This window comes from Lutra lutra, chromosome Y, assembly GCF_902655055.1.
Source record: "Lutra lutra chromosome Y, mLutLut1.2, whole genome shotgun sequence".
NCBI classification, from domain to species: domain Eukaryota; kingdom Metazoa; phylum Chordata; class Mammalia; order Carnivora; family Mustelidae; genus Lutra; species Lutra lutra.
In genome coordinates, this window is record NC_062297.1 from 318,450 (window position 1) to 343,764 (window position 25,315).

The 25,315-nt window shown below is 39.1% G+C and overlaps 1 protein-coding gene across 3 annotated transcripts; it reads right to left on the reverse strand.

Moving 5' to 3' along the window:
* Window positions 1-1,200: 1,200 nt before the first annotated feature.
* On the reverse strand, window positions 1,201-18,174 carry LOC125092606 (ATP-dependent RNA helicase DDX3X-like). 3 transcript variants are annotated; one of them, XM_047717010.1, is made up of 17 exons: window positions 17,290-18,174; window positions 15,120-15,180; window positions 12,843-12,890; window positions 10,228-10,357; window positions 9,184-9,342; window positions 9,007-9,106; window positions 8,513-8,648; window positions 7,337-7,422; window positions 6,820-6,918; window positions 6,574-6,734; window positions 6,064-6,208; window positions 5,827-5,971; window positions 5,462-5,643; window positions 5,255-5,372; window positions 4,866-5,019; window positions 3,775-3,908; window positions 1,201-3,625 (listed from the first exon to the last, which is right to left on the reverse strand). In XM_047717010.1, exons 1-17 carry the CDS (start codon window positions 17,332-17,334, stop codon window positions 3,546-3,548), a joined length of 1,983 nt encoding a protein of 660 aa, XP_047572966.1. In that variant the 5' UTR covers window positions 17,335-18,174; the 3' UTR covers window positions 1,201-3,545. The 3 variants fall into 3 exon arrangements, with proteins under 3 accessions (XP_047572966.1, XP_047572965.1, XP_047572967.1); XM_047717009.1 differs by having other exon boundaries at window positions 3,775-3,911; window positions 17,290-18,173; XM_047717011.1 differs by lacking the exon at window positions 17,290-18,174 and adding an exon at window positions 16,478-16,768 and having other exon boundaries at window positions 3,775-3,911.
* Window positions 18,175-25,315: the final 7,141 nt, after the last annotated feature.

Consider the following 25,315-nt stretch of genomic DNA (forward strand, 5'->3'; position numbering starts at 1 on the left):
TGATCTCTGTCAAATAAATAAAATCTTAAAAAAATAAATAAATAAAGGTATCCTGAGACACCATGCTAGGCCAGTCTAGGGCAGCCAGAGATATACATATTAGGCAATGGAAAAAAACAAACAAACCTGGAACCCCAAGATACACCATGAATTTGCCCTGTTGAACTAAACACTATGAAATGAAAGGTCAGGGAGTCTCAGGTGTGTATACCTACAACATAGGCATTAGCCTCATTTCTTTGCAACCTCAATTAGAGGGTTCCATGTCAGAATAAGCAAACATGAACCATTTAACTGGGTAGTTGCTGGGAAAGCAAAGTTGGGAGCAGTTTCTAGCCTACATTTACATCCCTGAAACTGCTATTGAAAGCCTTAGGACTCTAGGACACCTTGCAAGGTGTTTTTTTTTTTTTTTTTCCCCCTAAAGATTTTATTTATTTGACAGATCACAAACAAGCAGAGACAGGCAGAGAGGGGGAAGTAGGCTCCCTGTTGAGCAGAGAACCTGATGTGAAGCTTGTGCCGAAGGCAGAGACTTTAACCCACTGAGCCACCCAGGTGCCCCTTGGAAAGGGTTTATAATGGGGAAGAGGTCTCCCTAAGATTGTTTCCCTTACCCCATTTGTTTCCTGCCTAGTCACATGGAAAGGGAACACCATCATGTTCCAGGAAACATAGCAACTAAGTGCAAGAACAAGGCACTGAGGCAGTTTTCTTGGTCATCTTTCCATCCCTCTGCCACAACAAAGTAAAAAACCAACCAATGAAGTACCATAATTGATGGCAAATCTGCTTCTCCCTCTCCCGCTGTACACTCTTCTATTATCTCACTTCAAATACTTAAAATCTTCAGAAAAATAATATAGCCTATGATTTTACATTTACATTACATTTACAGAAATTTTAAGGACAAAAGCCAATCTCTGATGTTAGAAATCAGGATAGTATCTATCCTTCAGTGATGGGAAATTAGTTCTACAGAACACAAAAAATTTGAGACTGATTCCCTTAAAAAAGCCAATTTCATAATATCTATTGTATTAACATGTTAAGCTGGTTTGGTTACATCAGCTAACTGGTAGGGGCTGCTTGCCTTGATGTGTGACCAAAGTTGGAGACTGGAAAGCTATTATTCTCCAGGTTGACAGTACAATTTCATTTCTACATCTCATGATTAAGGCACAACTGACAGCAACAAGATTACGTTCAACTTTTTATTTTAGTAAAATCAGAATAAACACAGCACATGCAGTGCCAGCATCTAAAACTAATACAATAAGCAATTACTAACTTATTGACTTGAGATTCAAGATCTACATTCAGCAGCTTTAAATCCATACTTACTGATAAAATTGAATATAAAAGTCACTAGTATGACAATACACAAAGATAACCACATGTTTGAGAATTGCAAATATGCCAGACAGCCACTGTAAACCAAGCCAAACAAAAACATTAACTAAAATAAAACTCACAGAACCTTTGAGAATGTGGACACTTCATTATCAGTGTTCAGAAGTGTTTCATTAGTATTTTAAGACAAGTGTATCAAAACCTTGGCATGTTTTAATTTCAAGTTGCCAATTTTGTCTTAAAGTTTTGTCAGAAAGTTACAACTAGCTGTTTCACCAGTGCCGGGTCTGCTTAATTTGACTCAATTGTTTAATAGAACTTAACATTTAAAGCTCACACTACCCCGAAATATATTATTTCACATATGGTGACATTCAACATTCAAGTGCCAGTGTTTTTGTACTGTCTTTTGGTCAAGTTTCTTTAAACTTTCAAAGAATTCACATTTTAGGCTTACAAAAATAAATATCTGTCAAAATGTTCAATAAATATTACACAAACTAGCAGCAAAAAGTATCTAAAATCTGTCGTGTGCAAATAGTTTTTTTCAACTACCATTCCGTGGTCCCAAATAAAATTTTAGAATCTATTTAACAAGCTGCGTTCAACAATCTCCAAGAGACAAAATAAGATTGGAAGTTTAAGGACACGCACACAACATATATATATAAAATTCTCTGAATGTGCAATAAAATAAGTACTTTGTAAAAAGTCATGGGCAAAATGTACAGGAGTCTAAACCCATACTAAGTGAAATAGCACCGTTAACAAATGACCTCAATACTGTCAAGTGCACCTACTTCATGGTTTTTAGAACAAGGCACAATATTCTTGAAAATCTATTGCACTTTTTTAAGAAAAATTTTTGCCTCCTTATGCCATCACAAAGATAGTTTTTGAGGATTACTGCATTCTGGCCACAAAATCACCACAGAATTCAAGCAGAAGAGGCATTTTTAATGGTGGATAATCATCTTTGGCCAAATTTATCATAGACTATAACTATAATGGAAACCTATGCAACTAAAATAGGTTAAGACTGCAGCATATAGAAATAACATCTTATGCAGTTTACTATATATTTCCAACCTGTTGATCTCAAGGATTTTAGTGTTTTTATTATCCTGAACTACAAAGTCTACAAGTGTAAGCCATTTTAACATTTCAACGCAGCTTAAAGAGTTAATGTGAATCTATATTAAAGTAAAGCCTGCTGCATAATCCCTCCTGCTCATATCCTCTTGACCAAAAAACATCAACACTAGCATGCGTTAAAGACCCAAACCGAAGCAGGCCCATAAAGACTGGTCACTACTATGGTCAACTATCCTACCATTTCAAATTTATTTATGGCAGGCATTAAAAAATCTAATTAGATGAAATCCCCCTCAAACACTTTTGTTATCAAACCCTTAAAACTCTTCCTGTAATAGTATGCCCACATCTGCTTAGCTTAAAATTACTAACTTAAACATTAAAAGAGGAATTGCTGTATTTATTTGCATTAACTTTGAAGGATGCTTTGAAAAATGTGAATGTATTCATACATGCCACCTTATCTTGACTAGAATGGCTTATTTAAAAACTAAAAGATTCTGAGTGCCTATCCAGGATAGAGTGAGCAAGTCAGAACTGTAACTTAGTACGGATTGCCTCCTTTGAAACTAATACTGCCTTAAGATGTTGTTCTTCCAGTCTGCAAGTACCAAGAAGTGCCTAAGTTTTTTTGCCATATTATTATCTACAGATGAATGATTCCTGTTAAGTTATATCACACCTGTGTGCCAAGGTTTGATTTTAGCCCAAGTTCAGGAAATTTATTTTTTCAAAACAATTGATATCTTGAGCATTACTGAGCCAACAGGACATCAAAATAATAAGTTGTCTAAAGTTAAAGTCACAGTACATTAACAAACAAATGATCCTCAGTCACAAAATTATAAATGCAGTTTGGGGTGATAATAAGCAGGAGGGGAGTTAATCCAAACTACAGCAATTATGTCTTCAACTTCTGAATAAGGCTGTTCATTGTTCCTTTCTTCTTGTGACTTTGAAGCTCCCTTAAATTTTCAGGAGAATCACAGCTGGTAATGTACTGCAAGGTCTTGAAGCTATAAAATATAGTCTGGCTAAGTTACATGTGGTTTCCATATTAGCTTGTTTGAAAAGGGTGACTTCGTTGCAAAGCAGATTCAATTGCCCCACCAGTCAACCCCCTGGGAGTTGTAATTTCCTCCATATCCATCACTATTGTAGAAGCCTCCATAGCCACCTATCAAGAAATGTTTGAAAACAGAAATTAGTTCAGCCACTTAAGTTTCTACTGGATTTTGTATTCTTGGAAATTTCTCCAATAAATTATACTTTAAGAAAAAATAAAAACCAGTCACTTAAGACATAAACAGGAAAAATTAACATTACCTCCACCAAATCCTCTGCTGCTGCTGTGACCACCTCCACCACTACGGCTGCTGCTTGCACGACCACTACTAAAGCTAGAACTGCTGGAACCACTACTTTGTCGATAGTCTCTGGCACCAAATCCTCCACTGAATCTACTAATAAAAGGAAAATCATAGTTTATGTTTTCAACTCAATTAAACCAACAATTCCCGTGTACTTTCTTTTTTTTTTTTTTTAAGATTTTATTTATTTATTTGACAGAGAGAGATCACAAGTAGAGAGAGAGGCAGGCGGAGAGAGAGGAGGGAGCAGGCGGAGAGAGAGGAGGGAGCAGGCTCCCCGCTGAGCAGAGAGCCCGATGCGGGACTCGATCCCAGGACCCTGAGATCACGACCCGAGCCAAAGGCAGCAGCTTAACCCACTGAGCCACCCAGGCGCCCCCCGTGTACTTTCCAATCCTCAACTCAACTGCCATGATACTCTTCCAATAGTGTTTCTAAAATCCTGAGCCCTGGGGCGCCTGGGTGGCTCAGTGGGTTAAGCCGCTGCCTTCGGCTCGGGTCATGATCTCAGGGTCCTGGGATCGAGCCCCGCATCGGGCTCTCTGCTCAGCGGGGAGCCTGCTTCCTCCTCTCTCTGCCTGCCTCTCTGCCTGCTTGTGATCTCTCTGTCAAATAAATAAATAAAAAATCTTAAAAAAAAAAAAAAATAAAATAAAATAAAATCCTGAGCCCTTAACCAGGCTGACATTTAACTCTTTAATATTTATTTTTATTTATATATATATTTTTTTAAAGAATTTATTTATTTGACAGAGAGAGATCACAAATAGGCAGAGCGGCAAGCAGAGAGAGAGGAGGAAGCAGGTACCCTGCCAAGCACATGCGGAACTCGATCCCAGAACCCTGAGATCGTGACCCGAGCTGAAGGCAGAGGATTAACCCACTGAGCCACCCATGCTCCCCATTAACATCTATTTTAATTTTTTGTCACATCTACTATCCCTTGTCAAAAATATATTAAGTAATGGCAGTGTTTTAGCTAACCCTGGACACAACTTTCTACCCAAAGCTGGTAACAATAATGAAGCTCAAAACAACAACCTGTACCTCTTAGAGCGTCCACGACTGCCACCCTTATAGTGGTGTTCATAAGCCATATTTTCTAACCAAGATGGCACTTCTTGTTTAGCTTCAACGAGCAGATCCAACAAATCCTTTGTGATATTTACGTTTCTTTCATTAAAGAATGAGGTGGCAAGGCCTACAAAAATCCAAAGTAATACATAAAACTGAGGTTTCCATAAAATAGTCTGGGCTCTTCCTTCATATATTTAATAGTAAGCAGGAATAAAAAATGTTGTAATATGTGATGTAATCAAACTAGAGATTTAAACAGTAATTTTAGTTATCTGGTGTCACACATCAGTTTTCCCTTGAAAGATAATTTTTAGTATTAAGGATTCTATGACAAACCATTAAATAAATCAACACTTTACCAAGGTTTCCCACACGTCCTGTACGGCCAATCCGATGTACATATTCCTCAATATCACTTGGCAAATCAAAATTGATAACATGTTTCACATTTGAAATGTCTAGTCCTCTTGCTGCCACCTGAAAAATAACTTTTGTTTAAAAAAAAAAAAAAAAAAAAAAAGCGCATCATTCAAACATGCCTAACTCAAAAATAAAAATATACACACAGCTGTAGCCACTAAAATAGGGCTTTTTCCTGAGCGGAACTGGTGAAGGGCCTCCTCTCTATCTCTCTGTGATCGGTCACCATGGATACTGGTACAAGCATATCCTTCATGGTATAAGAAGTCCTCCAAAGAATCAGCACCCTTTTTGGTCTCCACAAACACTAAAGTCAGTGAATCCTTCCCTGTAAAATTAGATATAAGGTTTTGTTTACTAATAAGAACTCAGCACTTTGGTTCTCTCTGCACTCCATAAAGCAAGCACACAGAGATAATTAAAATAAGCCTTAATCATTTAGACAGGTTGGCAAAAGGGTAGGAGCTAAAGAGATCCAAGTAGATTCTCACTACACTATTATTAACTTCACCTGTTGCATTTAAGAGATCAAGAAGAAATGATCGTTTGTCTGATTCTTCCACCCAAACTACTTTTTGTGTGATGTTCTCAGAGGTGGAGCCAACTCTGCCTACAGCCAGAAAAATGTATTCATCCAAGAAATCACGAGCAAGCATCTAAAAAGGAGAAAACACTGTTAGTCTCCAACTTCTTAAAATTATCTGAAAATACTTATTTACAAATGTTCTAAAAGAACAGTAAATCATACCTGTATTTCCTTAGGGAAAGTAGCACTGAACATCATAGTGTGGCGAATACCCTTTGGTGGCATAGTATCTTGTTCAACTATACGTCGTATCTGAGGTTCAAATCCCATATCCAGCATCCTATCTGCTTCATCCAACACTAAGTATCTTTTATGAAAAATACTCACTTTAGAATTTGATGAGAAACTGACCACTGAATATAACTGTGTAATATTCATCCTAACGTGCTAGCCTTGCAAAGTAACACATGTGAAACACGTAAATCACATAGCCATTATCTGACACTGTTCCAATGAATCATACAGGTTAACTGTGACTTTCAAAAATTATGCAGTTACATTACTGAAGTTAGTAAATCTGAAGACAATCTTACTACAATCACTACAAAATGACCAGTAATATGAAAGTTCTACTCCTGTAACCAACAATGCACGGTATGCTAGAATTTAAATAAACTGAAAATCAAAAAATAAAAGAAATTACATCTTTTAAACATAAAAATTAACACTTACTTGCAAAAGTCTAATCCAATCTTTCCTCTTTCCATCATATCCACTAGACGTCCTGGAGTGGCCACTAACAAGTGACAACCACGCTCTAAGTCTCGAATCTGCTGACCAATATCAGCACCACCATAAACCACACAAGGACGAACTCTAGACCGGTATGAAAACTATAAGCAAAGAGTTTATTAGATATTCATAAAAACAACATTAGAATCAATGAAAATGGCAATAATCAGTAAAATGCATACTTACTTTTCTGGCTTCCTCATAAATCTGTACAGCCAATTCTCTTGTGGGGGCTAAAATTAAGGAGATAGGATATTGTTTACGGCGCCCGTATCTTCCATTTTCCTAAGAAATGAGAATAATTTAGAAAGTAAACTCAAAAAGCCAAAACTTTGTTGTTTTTTGAAACAACTCATCACAGCAAAATTCCCTTTATAATTAAGAATTACACATCCATGGTGCCTGGATGGCTCAGTCAGGTAAACATCTGCCTTCAGCTCAGGTCATAATCCAGGTCCTGGGATTGGGTCCCATATCAGGCCCCCTGCTCGGCAGGGTGTCTGCTTCTCACTTTCCCTCTCCTCCTGCCTGCTCATGCTCTCTTAAATATCTTTTTTTTTAAATTAAGAAATAAATAAATATAGTAAGAAAGAGGAACTAAAATAAAACACAGTTAGTATTGTTTAGAAAGAAAGGTCCCAACTAATATTTATCAAGTTTTCACTATGCTAACAACTTATTTTATAAGGAAATCAATCTTTACCTTCACAGCCTTCAAAGCCTCGCCTGGACCATCTGTGTAAATCTGACTTAAGATGGGCAACAGAAATGCTGCAGTTTTTCCAGACCCTGTTAAAAAAATAATTGTGTTCCACATTCCCTTTTAGTGAAAAAAAATTTTACCTTATGCCAAGTTTTGGGAAAAATAAGGTATATTCATATAGTCAAAGCGAGAATGCCAAGTGATTCCTGTTATCTATTTTAATGCAATCCTCTACTCTTCAGATTTTAATTTACATGAAATCGGCATCAACTTCCCATTCTTTACTTTTTTATATCCTGTAATACTGATAGAATGCAGAACAGTTTCTGAAGTTTAACAGTAAAGGGCTTTATACAGTAGTCGGTTTCCTTTGCAGAATAAAAGCCTTGGTTATAACTGTTTAAATGAAACTTATTTTAAAAAAACAAATCCCAGATTTAGCCTGAACATCACAGTTAAACATAAAACGAAGAAATCCTTAAAGAAGAAACTTTTATTACAAATGACTTAAGTTTCTTTTCTTTCTATACACAGGAATGTTTTACATGGAGAAGTAGTTCTGCTGTCTTTTTATCACTAACTCTGCCCAATTGCCAAAATATTAGAGAGAGGAGGCACAATTACCCCCCCCATTTTTATGAATCACAAATTCTTCTCTAAGTTGAGTATTTCCTATTCCAGTTATGTAGCTAATGTTCCGTTCCCCTGCACTGCATTCACAACTTTCCCTGCTGCAGTAATAGCAGGCTGACAATTCACTGCACAATTCCCCAAGATGTCCTCATATATCCAAAGAATAAAAAGATACAAAAAACACTTCAACTAGGGCGCCTGGGTGGCTCAGTGGTTAAAGCCTCTGCCTTCGGCTCAGGTCATGATCTCAGGGTCCTGGGATTGAGTCCCGCATCGGGCTCTCTGCTCAGCAGGGAGCCTGCCTCCTCCTCCTGTTTCTCTCTGCCTGCCTCTCTGCCTACTTGTGATCTGTCTGTCAAATAAATAATAATAAAAAAAAAAATCTAAAAAACAAACAAACAAACAAACAAACAAACACTTCAATTAATGTTTACCTAACTCAGAATCAGGCTACCCATAGCTCAATTCTCCCGGTAAAAAGTACTATTTCTAGAGAAAGACCAGCTGAATTATTAACTTTAATTCTTTATCTAATCAGCTTACCTGTTTGGGCACAAGCCATCAAGTCTCTTTTTTCTTTGATAATAGGAATGGCATGTTTCTGCACTGGAGTTGGACGAGTGTAACGAGTCAGCTCAATGTTCCCCATGATAATTTCTCCCATCTCAACATCACTGAACTATCAAGGAAATAAAAGCAAGTCAAACACAACTAGAAATGTCTAACCTGTTACAATTTCTGTGTTGTGCTACTTATGACCAAAACACCCAACCCCTAATATGCACTTTTGGATGTGATTTTATCTGCTATAATTTTAGGTTGAAAGTACCTGAAAAAGTTCTAGGTATTTTTAAAGAAAGAGACTTCAGTGTCTAAAATACAAGAGTAACTTTTGGATTCTTTGTTATGTTTGACATTTTCTATTTCAGCATTGTTCATAATGGTGACATAAAATCTTAGTCTCTCTTTTTATAACCCAATCAAGTCCTTAAATAGTTAACAAAGAACTGTTAAGGAGTCATACAAAAACAACTTACACTTTCAATATGTGGAGGACAGTTATTGCCAGTTGCCTCTACTGGTATATCATCGTATTTCTCAAAGTTTATTCCGGTGTTTCCTCCAGAGAAGAGTTCCCTAATATCAAATAATTATTATATAGTTATACTAAGTAACAAGTTTCATATCAATCAACATATATTTCAAAAACTTACTGCTCCAATCGTTCACTTGGTGGAAGTGGTTTTGACCAGTCATCGTCATCTGATTTGTCACACCAACGACTGTGTCCACTGCGTTCAAACTTGCCAAAGCTAGTCCTGTCACCACGACTGCCAATACCATCATAGTCACTCCGTCCACGATCATCAAACCTAAACAGCATAAACAATTGATACATGTCATTTAGCTTATATCACAGTATCTCTATATATCTCTAGATATATACTTGTATACTAGTTGAATTGTATCAGGAATACCTTTCAAAGATTTCAATAATTCAATAGTGGCTGTCTCATTTATGAAATAATGCCCTTTAATTTTTTTAAAGAAGATTTTATTTGACAGAGAGAGAGAGAGATCACAAATAGGCAGAAAGGCAGGCAGAGAGACGGGGGAAGTAGGCACCCTGCGAAGTAGAGCATCCAGGTGCCCCAGGCCCTTTAATTAATGGTTATGTATAATTTACACATCAATGTTTAAGAAATCCATATCCATTTTCACCTTATATAAAGTTATAGAACATCAGGTCTCATAATCTTAAGAATTAAGTTTTGTAATGCTTATACCCAGTTCGTACTTCATATTTTCATTTTAAAACCGATAACCCAGCTATCTGGGTGGCTCAATCAAGTGGCAGATCCTTAATTTTAATCTCAGGGAGCCTGCTTCTCCCTCTCCTTTTGCTACTCCATCTGCTTGTGAGCACTCTCTCAAATAAAATCTTTTTTTTTTTTTTTTAAGATTTTATTTATTTATTTGACAGAGATCACAAGTAGGCAGTGAGGGCAGGCAGAGAGCCTGATGTGGGGTCAATCCCAGGATCCTGAGATCATGACCTGAGTTGAAGGCAGAGGCTTTAACCCACTGAGACTCCCAGGTGCCCCTCAAATAAAATCTTAAAAAAAAAAAAAAAAAAAAAAAAAAAAAAAAAAAAAAAATCGCGACCAAGGAAAATACAAAGAATGAGATCACATCAAACTAAGAGTTTATTCCTAAACTGCTAGTATAAAGACATCTGCAAGCTGAGAGTAATTTACCTTCCCCTTGGTCCACTTCCACGATCACTGAAGTAACTGGGCTTTCCTCTTGAATCTCGGGACCCAAAACTGCTGTAGACGTCCTTATCTTTACTACAACTCCACCCTGAACTGTCTTTATCATAGAATCCTTCAAAAAAAAGTTTAAAAAAAAGAAAAAAGAAAAAAGAAGAGTTGACAATACTTTTACATGATTCCTGTCTTAAAAGCTCTCTAACACAGCCTCCCTTTTATTTTATTCTTTTGGAACCAAGTATCAGTGGAATTACTTTTATCAAATACTGGAGAAGAGAACCAAGATTCAGAGAACTGGGTTTCACCAGCAAATAGTATCACACTAACAATTTAAGTTCCATTCTTTATAAAGTGTCATATCACACTAACATTTTAAATTGCATTCTTTAAAGTGTCAATGTTTGCTATATATTAAATGGAGTAAAACATGAACCTATTTCAATAAAACTATTTTAACAAGATTGTGGCAAACTGCCTTTTTAAAGGTGTAACTGCTATCAGAGGGATCCCAAGTGCCTCCTCCAAAGTTTTAACCTCAAAGGCAGTAGGAAGGGAAGCTCTAAGTTTAGTTTTATAGTTATGCCCCATTCCTAAAAATACATCTCATGAATGTAGCTACTGCTAAAAAGTTGACAAATATTAGGTATGTACCATATAGCATATATAACATAGATTTTTAAATTCAAAAGGTTTACCTCAGGTAGAATCAGTTACCTAAGAGCTTAAATTAAGAGATCCACTACAAAGTTACCAATAAGGAGAAATCTGTGAGATGCATGAGGACAGAGACTATGAAAACTCATGAAGGATGAAGCTCCAAACTGTAGTCACAGAATTATGCTCAGATGGGCTCTATGCAGTAAGGTGCATGATTAACAAGATTCTTATTCAAAAGAATTTATAGAAGGCAACTTGGTAGCTACTTAACCAACAGCTGTAAGTATAACAAATCAGCTCAATTATTTCAATATACTATCAATATTTAAAAGAAATTCAATAAGTGGAAATACTCAATACAGAATTTCTTTGTTCTCTTACACCTAACACTTTAAAGATACCCTCAAAATAACCTGAATTCAAAAACGAGCAGGGATCTTTTGCAAGCAGTAGAAACATCAGGCAATTAGGTTTTCCCGAAGAACTCTAAATTTAGAAATTAACATCCCACTTAGAAGTAATTTAAACACTATATTTAACATAAAAACTTCTCAAACCGTTTTCTTGAAAGTCTCTAAAGCTCCCCCCCCAAATGTCTCCAAAGTTTTAGTTATTTCACACTGCCAAAGCTCCTTTATGTTTCAGGACTAACAACATAAACAGTTGGTGTAACTACAATTCTTTGTATTTACGTATATTACTAAAATATTATATATTGTATACTACTGTCACATCCTAAGAGTTCAACAATATGTTGTCAAACTCAACCAAATACAACAGGGGAAAAAAACTGTCATCCTTTCCTATATTCCACATGGACATACCTTGAGGGCACAGCTACAGACAGGTAAAAGAAGGTGACCAGAGTAAATCTACTAGAGGGAACTAAACCACTTAGGGACACTTAATTTAATTCTTTGCAGTTCCTCAAGTAATAACAGTACTTCCCCCTCTGCTGTACAGCTGTTAGCCAGTTACCTATATGGCCTTTACTTTTCCATTTCTTAATTTCCATACTGTTACTCCCTCTGAAGCAGTTTGTATACCTTCCTTGCAATTCTAGTCACACACATTCTGAGGATTACCCATTACAAAAAGAATTCTGGGGGGTCAGTAAGAGCATGCAGCTCTTGATCTCAAATGTTTTAAGTCCGAGCCCCATATTGGGTTTCAATTACTTAAACAGAAAATTCTTAAGAAGAAATTCCAGTTTGAGAAAATAATTCTATCATCAGCCAGAAGTGATCTTTTGGTATCACACAAACTTACATAAACGACAGACTATGTATGAAGGTACATACCCAGTCCACAAGCTATAGTTCATTTCCCCCATCCCCAAATACCTACCTCATTTTCCACCATCTTCTTTCCTCTTGGCTTTTCCTGACTTTTTATTTCTCTTGAAAATTCAGATCACCACGATGATGAATATATAACACTTGTATAATCATCCCAACACTATCTTAATCATCTATTTACTCTACATTAAAAACTTAATACTAAACATCACAGGTTTTTTAGTAACATTTCACAAAAAGCCCTCAACATGAAAGAGTTCTTGCGAAAACTAAAATCAGACAATCTCTCCAACCCACTGAGCATGCCCTTGTTTGCAATCCTTCAATTGTTAAATATTCTGCAATAACTAATTTTCACTGTTGCTGCATTTAAGGATTTCAGTGCCCTCCAGTTAGTTTACAAAACAGTGACCCCCACCCCAGTGACTTTCAAACTGAAATCATGTTGTATTTATAAATAAAAGCACTAGAGTAGTGAAACTTTAGGCTCAAAAGAAATAAATATCCATTATATAATACCAGATGAACTTTTCCAGAGTTACGAAGAAAACAGAAATGTAATACACTTCCTCAGTTACCTCATTTTCCCTAAGTTTTACTATCTTAAAACCAAAGTTGGATACAAGAAGTTGCCAGTAAGCTTACCTTTAGAGGCTTCTCTGTTCCGTAAGTGAGGAGGTATATAGCGTCCTTCTAGAAGAGAAACAGAAAATTAAAGACCCATCCCATTCACCAAGACACAGCGGTTTACAAAGATAGGTATTAAAACATTGATCCTAGGGGTGCATGGGTGGCTCAGTTGGTTCAATGTCTGCCTTTGGCTTAGGTCATGATCTCAGGGTCCTGGGACCCATCACACCCAGCTACCTGCTGGGGGGGGGGGGTGTCTGGTTCTGTCCCTTGCTCTCCCTCTGTGCTCTCTCTCATAGTATCTTGAAAAACGAAAACCCCAAAGAAACACTGATCCTAGAAAACAAATTTTTAAACTATTACTTAAATTATTTTACAGCTATAAAAATAAAATCTAAAAATGGGAAAGCGCTTAAATAATACACATTTTTATGCTACATCTAAAAAAGAGAAAGAAAAAGCAAGGGCAGACAATGTAAGTTTGGCAAATCTGGGAACAGACTGTAATAAAACCCTCAATCCAAACACATTTCAGTGATGCCTAGCGTGTTTAGTCAGTAGAACACATGACTTCTCATCTCTGGGCATGGAATTCATTAAAAAAAAAAAAAAAAAAAAAAAAAAAAAAAAAAGACTATGCTATTTCAAAATATATTAATTACAAGTCTTAACAAATACAACTATTGCTATAACAAAACTGCCAACTAAAAGAAAAGAATATGCACTAAATCAACTGACCAATTTTATTTTTAAAAAAAATTTTTTTTTTTTTAAAGATTTTATTTATTTATTTGAGAGAGAGACAGTGAGAGAGAGCATGAGCTAGGAGAAGGTCAGAGGGAGAAGCAGACTCCCCATGGAGCTGGGAGCCTGATGTGGGACTCGATCCCGGGATTCCAGGATCACGACCTGAGCCGAAGGCAGTCGTCCAACCAACTGAGCCACCCAGGCGTCCCATCAACTGACCAATTTTAATTAGCTTTGTTTCTACTGTGCCAATATAAAGACCATATAATACGGTTTTCATACAGATGAAAGCTAAGGATTCCAAGAAAGAACTAATTTCTTTCTTGTTAAGTGTTAAGATTTCCTAAATTAACAGCCGGCCTATGATAATCAAATAAAAGCATTTAATCTACAAAGTAAAAGGAAGTCAGTGTTAGTATCTAAATTTTAACTAAATCTCTAACTTTTACATTAAGTGTCCCAAACCATTACTATAATTAGATTCTTTGTAAATAAAATAATTATATCCTTATAATATGCATAGAGTAGCAAATAAGATTTAATATGGTTAACTATACTTAAAGCTCTTTAGAGTGTACCCCTTGTTTTCCTGGAAACAGGGATCCAAGCAGAGATCAGCTACTAAATAATAAAGGGTCAACTGTTTCATTCAAATATTAATCTCTAACAAGCACCAAATGAAACAAAACACTTCTTTCAAAAACCAATCTATTTGGGGCGCCTGGGTGGCTCAGTGGGTTAAGCCTGTGCCTTCGGCTCAGGTCATGGTCTCAGGGTCCTGGGATCAAGTCCCACATCGGGCTCTCTGCTCAGCAGGGAGCCTGCTTCCCTTCCTCTCTCTCTCTGCCTGCCTCTCTGCCTACTTGTGATCTGTCTGTGAAATAAATAAATAAAATCTTAAAGAAAAACAAAACAAAACAATCTATTCAATTTAATATGGCAGACATTTTAAATTCTAACTATAACCCAAGAAGCAGTAGAGGCTAGTTCTATTCTGAAGTGTCAGGTTCATCTTGAGACAGTTGTAGTAGTAGCTGTTTAACTGTTCCCTTATTAAGTTAACACTGTTCAGGTCAGATCAGCAGAGGGATGAATATCCCCATCTCCTTCATGCTTAAGCAGAATTCACAGTGGACATATCTAAAAATGTTGACTATGGGTGCTGGGTGTCTCAGATGAGGATCTCAGGGTTCTGGATGGAGCCCTGAGAGGGGCCCCCTTAGCGGGGAGTCAGCTTTTCCCTCTGTCCCTCCCATCTGCCCTGTGCTCACAAGTTCTCTCTCACAAATAAGTAAAATCTGAAAAACAAGCAATAAATAAATAAATATGTGACTATGACATTGCATTTCCTTCAAATGATCACAGCTTCCACTCAAAAAGAACCAGTCTCTTATTATACAGATATATTAAAATACTAAAATATTTATACATACATATTTGGCAAGAAGAAAATTTTCATTTTAAAATTGCTCAATACAATGAATAACAAGCTGATATTAATTCTTATAAAAAAACAAAAAAAATATACATATATTTTTTACTTACTGCTCGCTGTACTTCCTCCTCCACTCTGATTATCAGAGGAGTTCAGGTCTAGACCAGCAAACTAGAAGAAAGATATTAACACCTCACATGGTGACACACAATAAATTAAAAAAATCAATTTGCAAAAATCAATTCGCAAAAGACAAATCGGTTCTAAAATCCTGTCCTACCCTGTAGCATTACTGCCCAGTCTGTCTCACATGGTTTTAAGAATGCCTTTTAAGGGGGGCCTGGGTGGCTCAGTGGGTTAAAGCCTCTGCCTTCCATTTGGGTCATGGTCTCAGGGTCCTGGGATTGAGCCCTTGCACTGGGCTCCCTGCTTGGCAGGGAGCTTGCCCCCCCACCCCGCCTCTCTGATTACTTGTAATCTCTGTCAAATAAATAAATAAAATCTTAAAAAAAAAAAAAAAAAAAGAATGCCTTTAAAGTCTATGGGGGGGGGATCTATAAGGCAATACAGATGCCAACAGTGTAACTAGTTACAGGTGTTTCCAATACAATCATCTCTCGAACAGGTTCTTTGTAACAATTTTCCAGAGCAAAATGCTCTTCAATCACAAAACTAATTTGTTAGTAACCCCCCCACCAGTGGTTTCCCACTTATTATTTGCATTACTTTAAAATTCTACCTGGTAAAAATTCTACTTGGAGAATATTAGGACAATTTGGAAATTCATTAGAGTCTTTATCCCTAAAGACTGTGCCAACTATTTTTACTTTGGATAAATAACAAGGTAGCAATACCACCACCATCAACTACCATCTTTGAGTACTGTGCAACTTACATTCCATTAGTACTGGCCACACTGAAGGCCAGTGAATGAAGTAATACTGAAGGCAGTATTTACTTCATTTTAGAAAGAAGACAAATTCAAAGAGATTGTAATAAAATAATATCCAAAGCTTTTTGAAGACTTTCTTTAATCTCAATTACTACTTATCCCCTCAGTACACATTGTTCCTTATAAAGGTACTAAGTAATAAAATAATATCCAAAGCTTTTGAAGACTTTCTTTAATCTCAATTACTACTTATCCCCTCAGTAACATATTTCAGCACAATAGAAAAAAAAGGTTAAAAAAAAAAAAAAAAAAAGGTTATTTAGGGGCACCTGAGTGGCTCAGTGGGTTAAAGCCTCTGCCTTCCATCCACTCGGGTCCTGATCCCAGTTACAACTTTACTTCCTCCACCAAACCACTTTTCGAGTATTTTTGCCGAGATGCACTCCAAAGTCCAACTACTAATCTATGCGTATGTAAAACACATAGTACCATAAAGAAAAAAAATCCACAATGCTGGACTAAATGGCCTTTCAGTGACGCTCTGAATTAAGTAAAGGGCAATTCTAGATCTCTAACCTTCCAAGTGGTTACCCGCCAGCGTCCAATTTCCATTATTTCCAACACGGGTTAAGGGAAGCCCGGTGCTGCCATTCTTCCCTCCCTTCCCCAGTATGCCTTTCCGGCTGTTCTGCGTCACAAAACTTTCCACTCCGGAAACACGAGTTCACCATCCGCAGCAGCAGGCTGTGATAGCCTGGCGACAGAAACCCCCAAAGTAAACAAGACAACCGTTTCGTCGACTTTTGTGAAGTCAGTCGTTAGAACCAGGTCTGTTCTCTAAGCGTGGTGCAACGCTGCGCTACCCTGCAGTCGGAACAAAGGAGACCGCCGCCATTACCCTGAAAGCCCCTCCGTCCCTCCTGTTCCCACCATCTCTCCCCGCCCCAGTCCGTGGCTACAAACTACTCTTCCCTTAGATATCAACGGCACCTCTGAGCCAGAATCAATGTCATCCAGTGAAAAATCAAACCCCTCAGATAAATACACGAACCCCTTACGCGGACTTCCTTCTGATCGCTAGTCAGCCAATGCTCGCACATGCGCATATCTAAGAAAGCACCAACGGACACAAAAGCCGCCATTGTGCGCGGCCGGAATACAATACCTCCGCCCAAGTATCAGCTACTACCGACATGACTGTTAACGCCTCATTTTGTTCGCCACCGCACCTCTACCTAGTTTCTTTCTCCGTCCGCCCACAATCCCATCCGTAACAAGTCCTACATAACAAAATAGGGAAATAAAGGTGACTACATACTACTGCGCCATAAGCCACGTTAAACCGGGAAAAAGGTCCACACAGCCTCGGGACGCATATTTCCACTTACCTGCTGGTCCAGCCCGAGCGCATTTTCCACCGCCACATGACTCATGCCTGAAGGAAAACTCGGGATTTTCCCACCCGCAAGTGTACCGTTTCAGAACACTCCCGCCCTCAGAGAACTAAAAGCTCTCCGAAGTGCACTGCTTAGCCACGGCCGTAATATATCAACCACGATTTTACGTCAGTACGCAGGCCTTGCGTCTTCCTCCTCAACCCCCCCACCCCCCCAACCAACCCTTTTATCCCTACCGTTACTTCTGCCTGGCTAAATCACGTTCGTTTAGTCATAACATCGCGGGAACTTCTAGTCCGACTGTCCCGTAAAGGCTCTCAGACTTCGCGAGAGCTTTATTTTTTCCTCCCTCCCCCAATGTCTTGGAATTCCTGGAAGCAAGCGGGAACTCGCCTTTTCCTTCTTTCCACGACTTGGGAGATACTAAACATACCGCCTGTGTATCTCTTATCTCACCCTCCCACCCTCCACCCTCCTAGTTTCCCTCCTTCTACGGCTTTCCCCTTTTCTTTCAGTTACTGGGATCGGAAGTTTCGTAAAACGTCTGTTCTAACTAGTCCCCACCCGCCTTTGGGCAGTTTCCCGAAGTCGTAATTAGTAAAAAAAACTCCTGAAGCAGAGAAGGTTGAGGGCCACGTGACCCAAGGTGTGAGGAGTTTTGGCCATTTTGTAGATGGGTCGACGTTGGCTTTAGTAGAATCCGTTGGCTGTCCGAGCTAAAGAAGAGGCTGTGGGCAGAAGAAGTCTGCAGAAGGTGGATGTGTCGGGGTAAGCGGAGGGGAATCGGCAGCACGTGCGGGCGCCCGAACTCCGCCCGGCTTGAGCTTAGGCTGCGGGGGTCTTAGCCAGGAACCCGAGGCCCCTCCAGTTTCCTAGCTGCGACTGTGCGTTTCAGGCCGGTACTGCCTCTACGTCACGTAGTGAGGCAACAGTGAAACAATTAGACCATCAATGACGCTGATGAAAAAGCACCTTTCTGGGGACCTCCCATACACACCCCTCCTTACCCCCACCTTGCCGTGACTCATGCCTGTTGGGGCTTTTTGTTTTCCCCAGGGCTCTAGATCTTGTACGCAGTGGTGGTGCACTGTTTACCCAAAGACAAGTATCTTGGAGATTGTGAACGACCCTCTTGGGGTCCAAAAGATAAGGACTGGTTCTGGCTGGGGGGAATCGGCCTGTTGAAGTGGCTGCGAAGTCTCTAGATCTAGGCTTAAAATGACCCTCAGATTGCCCTGGGGTGGGGTGGGAGTGAGAAGTGTTAAGAATGTGATCTACTGGGGCGCCTGGGTGGCTCAGTGGGTTAAGCCGCTGCCTTCGGCTCAGGTCATGATCTCAGGGTCCTGGGATCGAGCCCCGCATCGGGCTCTCTGCTCGGCAGGGAGCCTGCTTCCTCCTCTCTCTCTGCCTGCCTCTCTGCCTGCTTGTGATCTCTCTCTGTCAAATAAATAAATAAAATCTTAAAAAAAAAAAAAAAAAAAAAGAATGTGATCTACTGTCCTCGGAGGAATCACTTCCTTTGTCCCTCCTATCAGGCCCTCAATCCAGATTCAGTTCCATGGCCCTTGAAATGGGAAAAACAAAAAGAAAAAACCATTAAACAAAACCCGTTCATTGCGTAGTTCTTTACTGTAGCAGCTCGGTATCAGTGATCCTAAAAATCGCTCTTCCTTGCCTCCTAGCGAAAGAGTATCATAAACGGTTTTAACCCCATTTTTGTAGGATCACCTACTGTTAGGATTCAAATGGCTCCATTATCGTTTACCACATAAAAGACCTTTTTGTTTTTCCTTTTCAAAATTTGAACGTTCAGGGGTGATTGGATTAAGTTGCTTTACTGCTTTTTCACCTAAGCTAAATTAGGTAACTTTTTTTTTATAGCAAATATTTGATAATGACACTATACCATTCTGAAATTAAACTCATCCATAGTGAAAGTCAAACCCATTCATGTAATATTTCCGCTTCAAAACAACCTAATTGTGGGGCGCCTGGGTGGCTCAGTGGGTTAAGCCTCTGCCTTTGGCTCAGGTCATGGTCTGGGAGGGGGTTGTCCAGCCAGGCATGGGGCTCTCTGCTAGTGCGGGCCTGCTTTCCCCAATCCCTTCTCTGCCTGCCTCTCTGCCTACTTGTGATCTCTGTCAAATAAATAAATAAAATCTTCTTTTAAAAATGACCTAATTGGGGCGCCTGGGTGGCTCAGTGGGTTAAGCCGCTGCCTTGGGCTCAGGTCATGATCTCCGAGTCCTGGGATCCAGCCCCGCATCGGGCTCTCTGCTCAGCGGGGAGCCTGCTTCCTCCTCTCTCTGCCTGCCTCTCTGCCTGCTTGTGATCTGTCAAATAAATAAATAAAATCTTAAAAAAAAAAAAATGACCTAATTGGGCGCCTGGGTGGCTCAGTGGGTTAAAGCCTCTGCTTACGGCTCAGGTCATGATCCCAGGGTCCTGAGATCGAGCCCCACATCGGGCTCTCTGCTCTGCGGGGAGCCTCCTTCCTCCTCTCTCTCTGCCTGCCTCTCTGCCTACTTGTGATCTCTGTCAAATAAATAAAATCTTAAAAAATATAAAAATAAAAATAAAAATGACCTAATTGTGGGGCGCCTGGGTGGCTCAGTGGGGTAAAGCCTCTGCCTTCAGCTGGGGTCACGATCCCAGGGTCCTGGGATTGAGCACCAAATTGGGCTCTCTGCTCAGCGGTGAGCCTGCTTCCTCCTCTCTCTCCCTGCCTGCCTCTCTGCCTACTTGTGATCTCTGTCAAATAAATAAAAAAAAATCTTTAAGAAAAATGACCTAATTGTAATACAAAGAAATAAAAGGAAAATTATACTTGATAAAATAGTTTAGAATATGAAATAACCTGTACTAGGACACTAGTAATAGTCAAGTGCATCCATATTTAGCCATTGATACAATGTGGTCACAACTCGGGGAGGTAAACAGTAGTTTTGGTAATTTTTTCCAGTACAAACAATAAAATACAAAAATGCAAACTTAACAATACAATTTACCTTGAATAATACAGCCTCATTTCTGAAAAAAATCTACTATGTGGAGTCTAGTAAGAAATGTTGTGTTTGGGGGCGCCTGGGTGGCTCAGTGGGTTAAAGCCTCTGCCTTTGGTTCAGGTCATGGTCCCAGGGTCCTGGGATTGAGCCCCACATCAGGCTCTCTGCTCCTTGGGGAGATTTGCTTTCTCCTCTCTCTCTCTGCCTGCCTCTCTGCCTACTTGTGATCTCTGTCAATTAAATAAATCAATCTTAAAAAAAAAAAGATGTGTGTGCATGGAAAGCGCAGTCTGACAAATAGTATTTTCATGTATGGCAATGATCTTTTGTGAAGAACTTTCCACTGCATTGTAGAACATGTAACTACTAAAATGCTAGTGGCCCTTGCCAGTCACTGTGATAATCAAATTGCTTACACTAATTTGCCCGAAGGAATGAAATCCTGAGTCATGAAAGCCTCCTGGAAGGTCCTTTCTAATTTGATGCTGTAAATTCAGAGAACTCAAACAATGAGGATTCTTAGCCTGTTTGTGAAGAGTTATGGGCATAGTTAGATAATCCTAAGTGACTATGTGCAGTTATGGGCCAGCCACTCAGCATTCATTCATAGGATCAAGGAAAATAACAAGAACTACAGATGAGATAAATCCTGTCCTGGCACAAATCACTCCCGCTGGCTGGCACTGTTAATGGATAAATTACCTTTTTTTTTTTTTTTAATTTTTTAATATTTTTATAAACATTTTTTCCCCAGGGATAAATCACCTTTTGATGACAAATTCATTAGTCTGAGTGTACACCTCCTCCCAAAAGCTCCAGCAATGGCCTAGATGATAGAGATGACAGCCTGAAAAATCCAAGCCAATGCCAGAGTATAGGAAAGAGAGAAGCAGGTGTTTAATGTTTAGTTAAAATTAGAAGTCTTGATCTGATGTTGTGGAAGGAGGCAATCTACATTGATGTCAGCTATTTCTCTTCCTTGTCAGTTTGATTTGGAGATGTCCAGTGTATGCATAGCACCAAATGTCAAGTAGAGCCTTCTTTACCTGAGATATGTACCCAAAGTTCAGGTCCTTGAAACCTAGTTTCCATTTAAATAGTGAAGGGGACTTGGTATCATCCATTCCAAGGAGACTCAACCTTTGGTTTAAGTAATTCTAAATCAGAAGGGTCAGAAAAAATTGGAAATGCTAGCTTAGAGAGTTGTAGTCAGATGTTTTGGGAAACTTCCAAGAATTTGGGGCCTAGTCCATTTTTTATATAAAAGAAATCCTCAGAAACAGTTAACAGCCCTAGAATATATTGTCTACAAAGATTATCCACATAATTTTTCCCTCTATAATTATGTGCATTTTATTTATTTATTTTTTAATGATTTTATGGATTTATTTGATGGAGAGAGAGTGTAGCAGAGGGAGAAGCAGACTCCCTGTTGGGCAGAGAGCACAATATGGAGTTTAATCTGAGGACCCTGGGATCATGACATGAGCCAAAGCCAGATGCTTAACTAACTGAGCCACTCCAATTACTCACATTTAAAAAAATAATAATTATTTTCAGGATACCTGGGTGGCTTTAGTCAGTTAAGCAACTGAGTCTTTGGGTTCAGGTCATGATCTAAGGGTCTGGCTTGTGGTCAGTGCGACTGTGCTCCAGATTCTTTCTCCTTCCTCTACCTCCCTGTCTGTTGGTATTCCTGCTCATGCTCGTGTGTTTTCTTTCCCTGTCTCTAAAGAAATAAATATATAAGTAAATAAATAAATAAATAAATAATCTTTAAAAATATTTTAATATTTTATTTTTAATATTTTAATCTCTATACCCAATATGGGGCTTGAACCGTGAGATGAAGAGTTACATGAATTATATCATGCTTGTACAAGGGCCATGCTAATCTCTTTTTAGTATATGTCCTGCTGAAGTGAGCATAGCTCACTTTATTTATTCATGAGAGGAAGACAGAGAGGAAGAGACAGAGGGATAAACAGGCTTCCTGTGGAGCAGGGAGCCTGACACAGGCCTGCATATCCGAACCCTGGCATCATGACCTGAGCTGAAGGCAGATGCTTAACTAACTGAGTTGCTCAAGTCCCCAGGGTAACAAGTTCTTCTGAATTTATGCAAATAGTTATATTGTCATGAGAAGATTCCTTAAGAATTTGTGAATTCCGGGGTGGGGAGTGCAGATAAGTATTTCATCTTTGTTTATAGACGTATTCTTTTTAAAACTGCTGAAAACCATAGTTAAAAAAAAAAAAAAAAAAAAGAGAGAGATGAAAAAAAGTTTCCTTGAAAAACAAAACATTGGGTGCACCTGAATGTCTCAGTCGGTTTCTGCCCATAGCTTAGGTCATGATCCCAGAGTCCTGGATCCAGTCCTGGATCTTGCACTCCCTACTCACCAGGAAGTCTGCTTTTCCTTCTCCCTGTGTCCCTCCGTTTGCTTGTATTGCCTTGGTCTCTCTCAAATAAATAAATAAATAAATAGTCACTTTTTAGAGAGGAGAGTACATGTGTCTGAGAAGGCAGAGGGCCAGAGGGAGAGAGAATTCTAAAGCAGATTCCCTATTGACTAAAGAGCCCAACCAGGGCCTGATCCCTGAGACCATAGCTTCAGTCAAAACTGAGAATTGGGGGCGCCTGGGTGGCTCAGTGCATTAAAGCCTCTACCTTCAGCTTGGGTCGTGATCCCAGGGTCCTGGGATCAAGCCCCACATTGGGCTCTCTGTTCAACAGGAAACCTGCTTCCCTTCCCCTCTCTCTCTCTGCCTGCCTCTCTGCCTACTTGTGATCTCTGTCTGTCAAATAAATAAATAAAAATCTTTAAAAAAAACAAAAAAAAACCCCCAAAAAACTGAAAATTGGTTGGCTGCCCAACTGACTGAGTCACCCAGGAGTTCTTCTCTTTTACTTTCATAATTTATGACAAGAAGTCTGATGTGTTATTATGCTTATTTCTCTCTTAATATAAGATATTTTTCCCTCTGGCATCTTTCAAGATATTTTCTTTTCTCTTTGGCTTCCTACAGTTTGAATATGGATGTCCTGACTTGTAGTTTTTTGGTATTTATCTTGTCTACTGTTCATTGAGATTTGGGGGTTTAGTATCATTAATTTGTTGAAATTCTTCCTTAACTGTACCTGACTGATGCACTTGGTTGAATATGTAACTCCCAATCATGAGGTCAGTCCCCACACTAGATATAGAGATTGCTGAAAATAACTTAAAAAAATTTTTTTTATTTATTTGACAGAGATCACAAGTAGGCAGAGAGGCAGGCAGAGAGAGAGGAGGAAGCAGGCTCCCTGCTGAGCAGAGAGCCCGATGTGAGGCTCGAACCCAGGACCTTGAGATCATGACCTGAGCTAAAGGCACAGGCTTAACCCTCTAAGCCACCCAGGCGCCCCTCCACTAGAACTCTTAACATACTAATTCTATGCACTTTAAATTCTCTGCAAGATAATTCCAAAAGTTGTATTCCATCACAGTCTAGTTTTGATGCTTATTTTGTCTTTTTCTTCTCTTGTCTTTCATCTGCCTTATAATTTTGTTGAAAGACAAGCATGATATCTGAGGTAATAGAACTCAAGTAAATAAATGTTTAAGTGTAACTTTTTGTGAAAAACTGGATAGAGTTGGTTTATGTTTAATGTTTGCTGGAGTTCTTGATGTCAGGGGCCTAAAATTCCCATAGTGTTGCGTGGCTGGGTAGTTTAGTTACTAAGCATATGCCTTTGCCTCAGGTTGTGATCCTGGGGTCCTGATATCGAGTCCCAAAAAGGAGCTCCCTGCTAAGGAGGGAGTCTGCTTCTTCCTCTCTTTCTGCGGCTTTCTCAGCTGTACTGTCTCTCTGTGAAATAAATAAACTAAATCTTAAAAAAAAATTTGCCTGGTGTCTTGACTTTAAATCTTCCCCTCACTCCCTACAGTTTTGTCTTTGAGTTTCTTTCTTTCTTTCTTTTTTTTTTAAAGATTTTGTTTATTTGACAGAGAGAGAGAGAGACAGCACAAGTACGCAGAGAGGCAGACAGAGAGGGAGAAGCAGGCTCCCTGCAGAACAGAGAGCCCGATGCAGGGCTCAATCCCAGGACCCTGAGATCATGACCTGAGCCGAAGGCAGAGGCTTTAACCCACTGAGCCACCCAGGCGCCCCTATTTTTTAAAAATTTTTTATTTAACAGACAGAAATCACAAGTAGGCAGAGATGTAGGCAGAGAGAGAGGGAGGAAGCATGGTCCTCACTGAGCAGAGACCCTGATGCGGGGCTTGATCCCAGGAGTCTGAGATCATGACCTGAGCTAAAGGAGAGGCTTTAAACCACTGAGCCACTCAGGCACCCCTCTAATTCAGTATTAGTAACTGTACCCATGTTTAATGGAGTGGTAAGAATTTAGGAGCTAAAGCAGTCTCAGGTGTTATGATTAAATTGATCTTTGTGTGCCTGTGTGCCTGGGCTTTGACTTTCACTGTTAACTTTTCTTTCTGCTTTTTTTCCCTCTGTCTTAGGTTTGATAGGACAGCTTGAAGAGGGTAAATTTGGGTAATTGTATTCCATGTATGAGATAAGGTCCCAATAGTCTTTTCTTTGGAGAGTAGGTGTTTGTGATGGAGTATGTAAGTGATGTATTTTATAATGGTTATTTTTCCACACCTCTGCCAAAATAGGAGGTGTTTTTTCCTCACTCCTAACTTAGAAAACTTGGTGTGAAGTGTAGCACCCACTTCCCCTACCACTATGGTTCTGACTCGTTTCTGACTTTTATTAAGATAGTCCACATTCAGCCTCCAGCAATTCAGCAGAATTACTATTTAAGTGATCTCACAAATTCATGGTTCTAGCAGCTTCTGTGTCAGATAAACTGATCTTAGTTTTTCCCTCTATATTTGACATTTGCTTCAAATTTTAGGGGACAATTTGTCTTCCTCTCCCACTTTTTTATTGCATAGGCTAAAATCTGGCTTCTTTTTAAATTACATGTAATGGTGTATGACTCTAGGAGCAACTGGATGG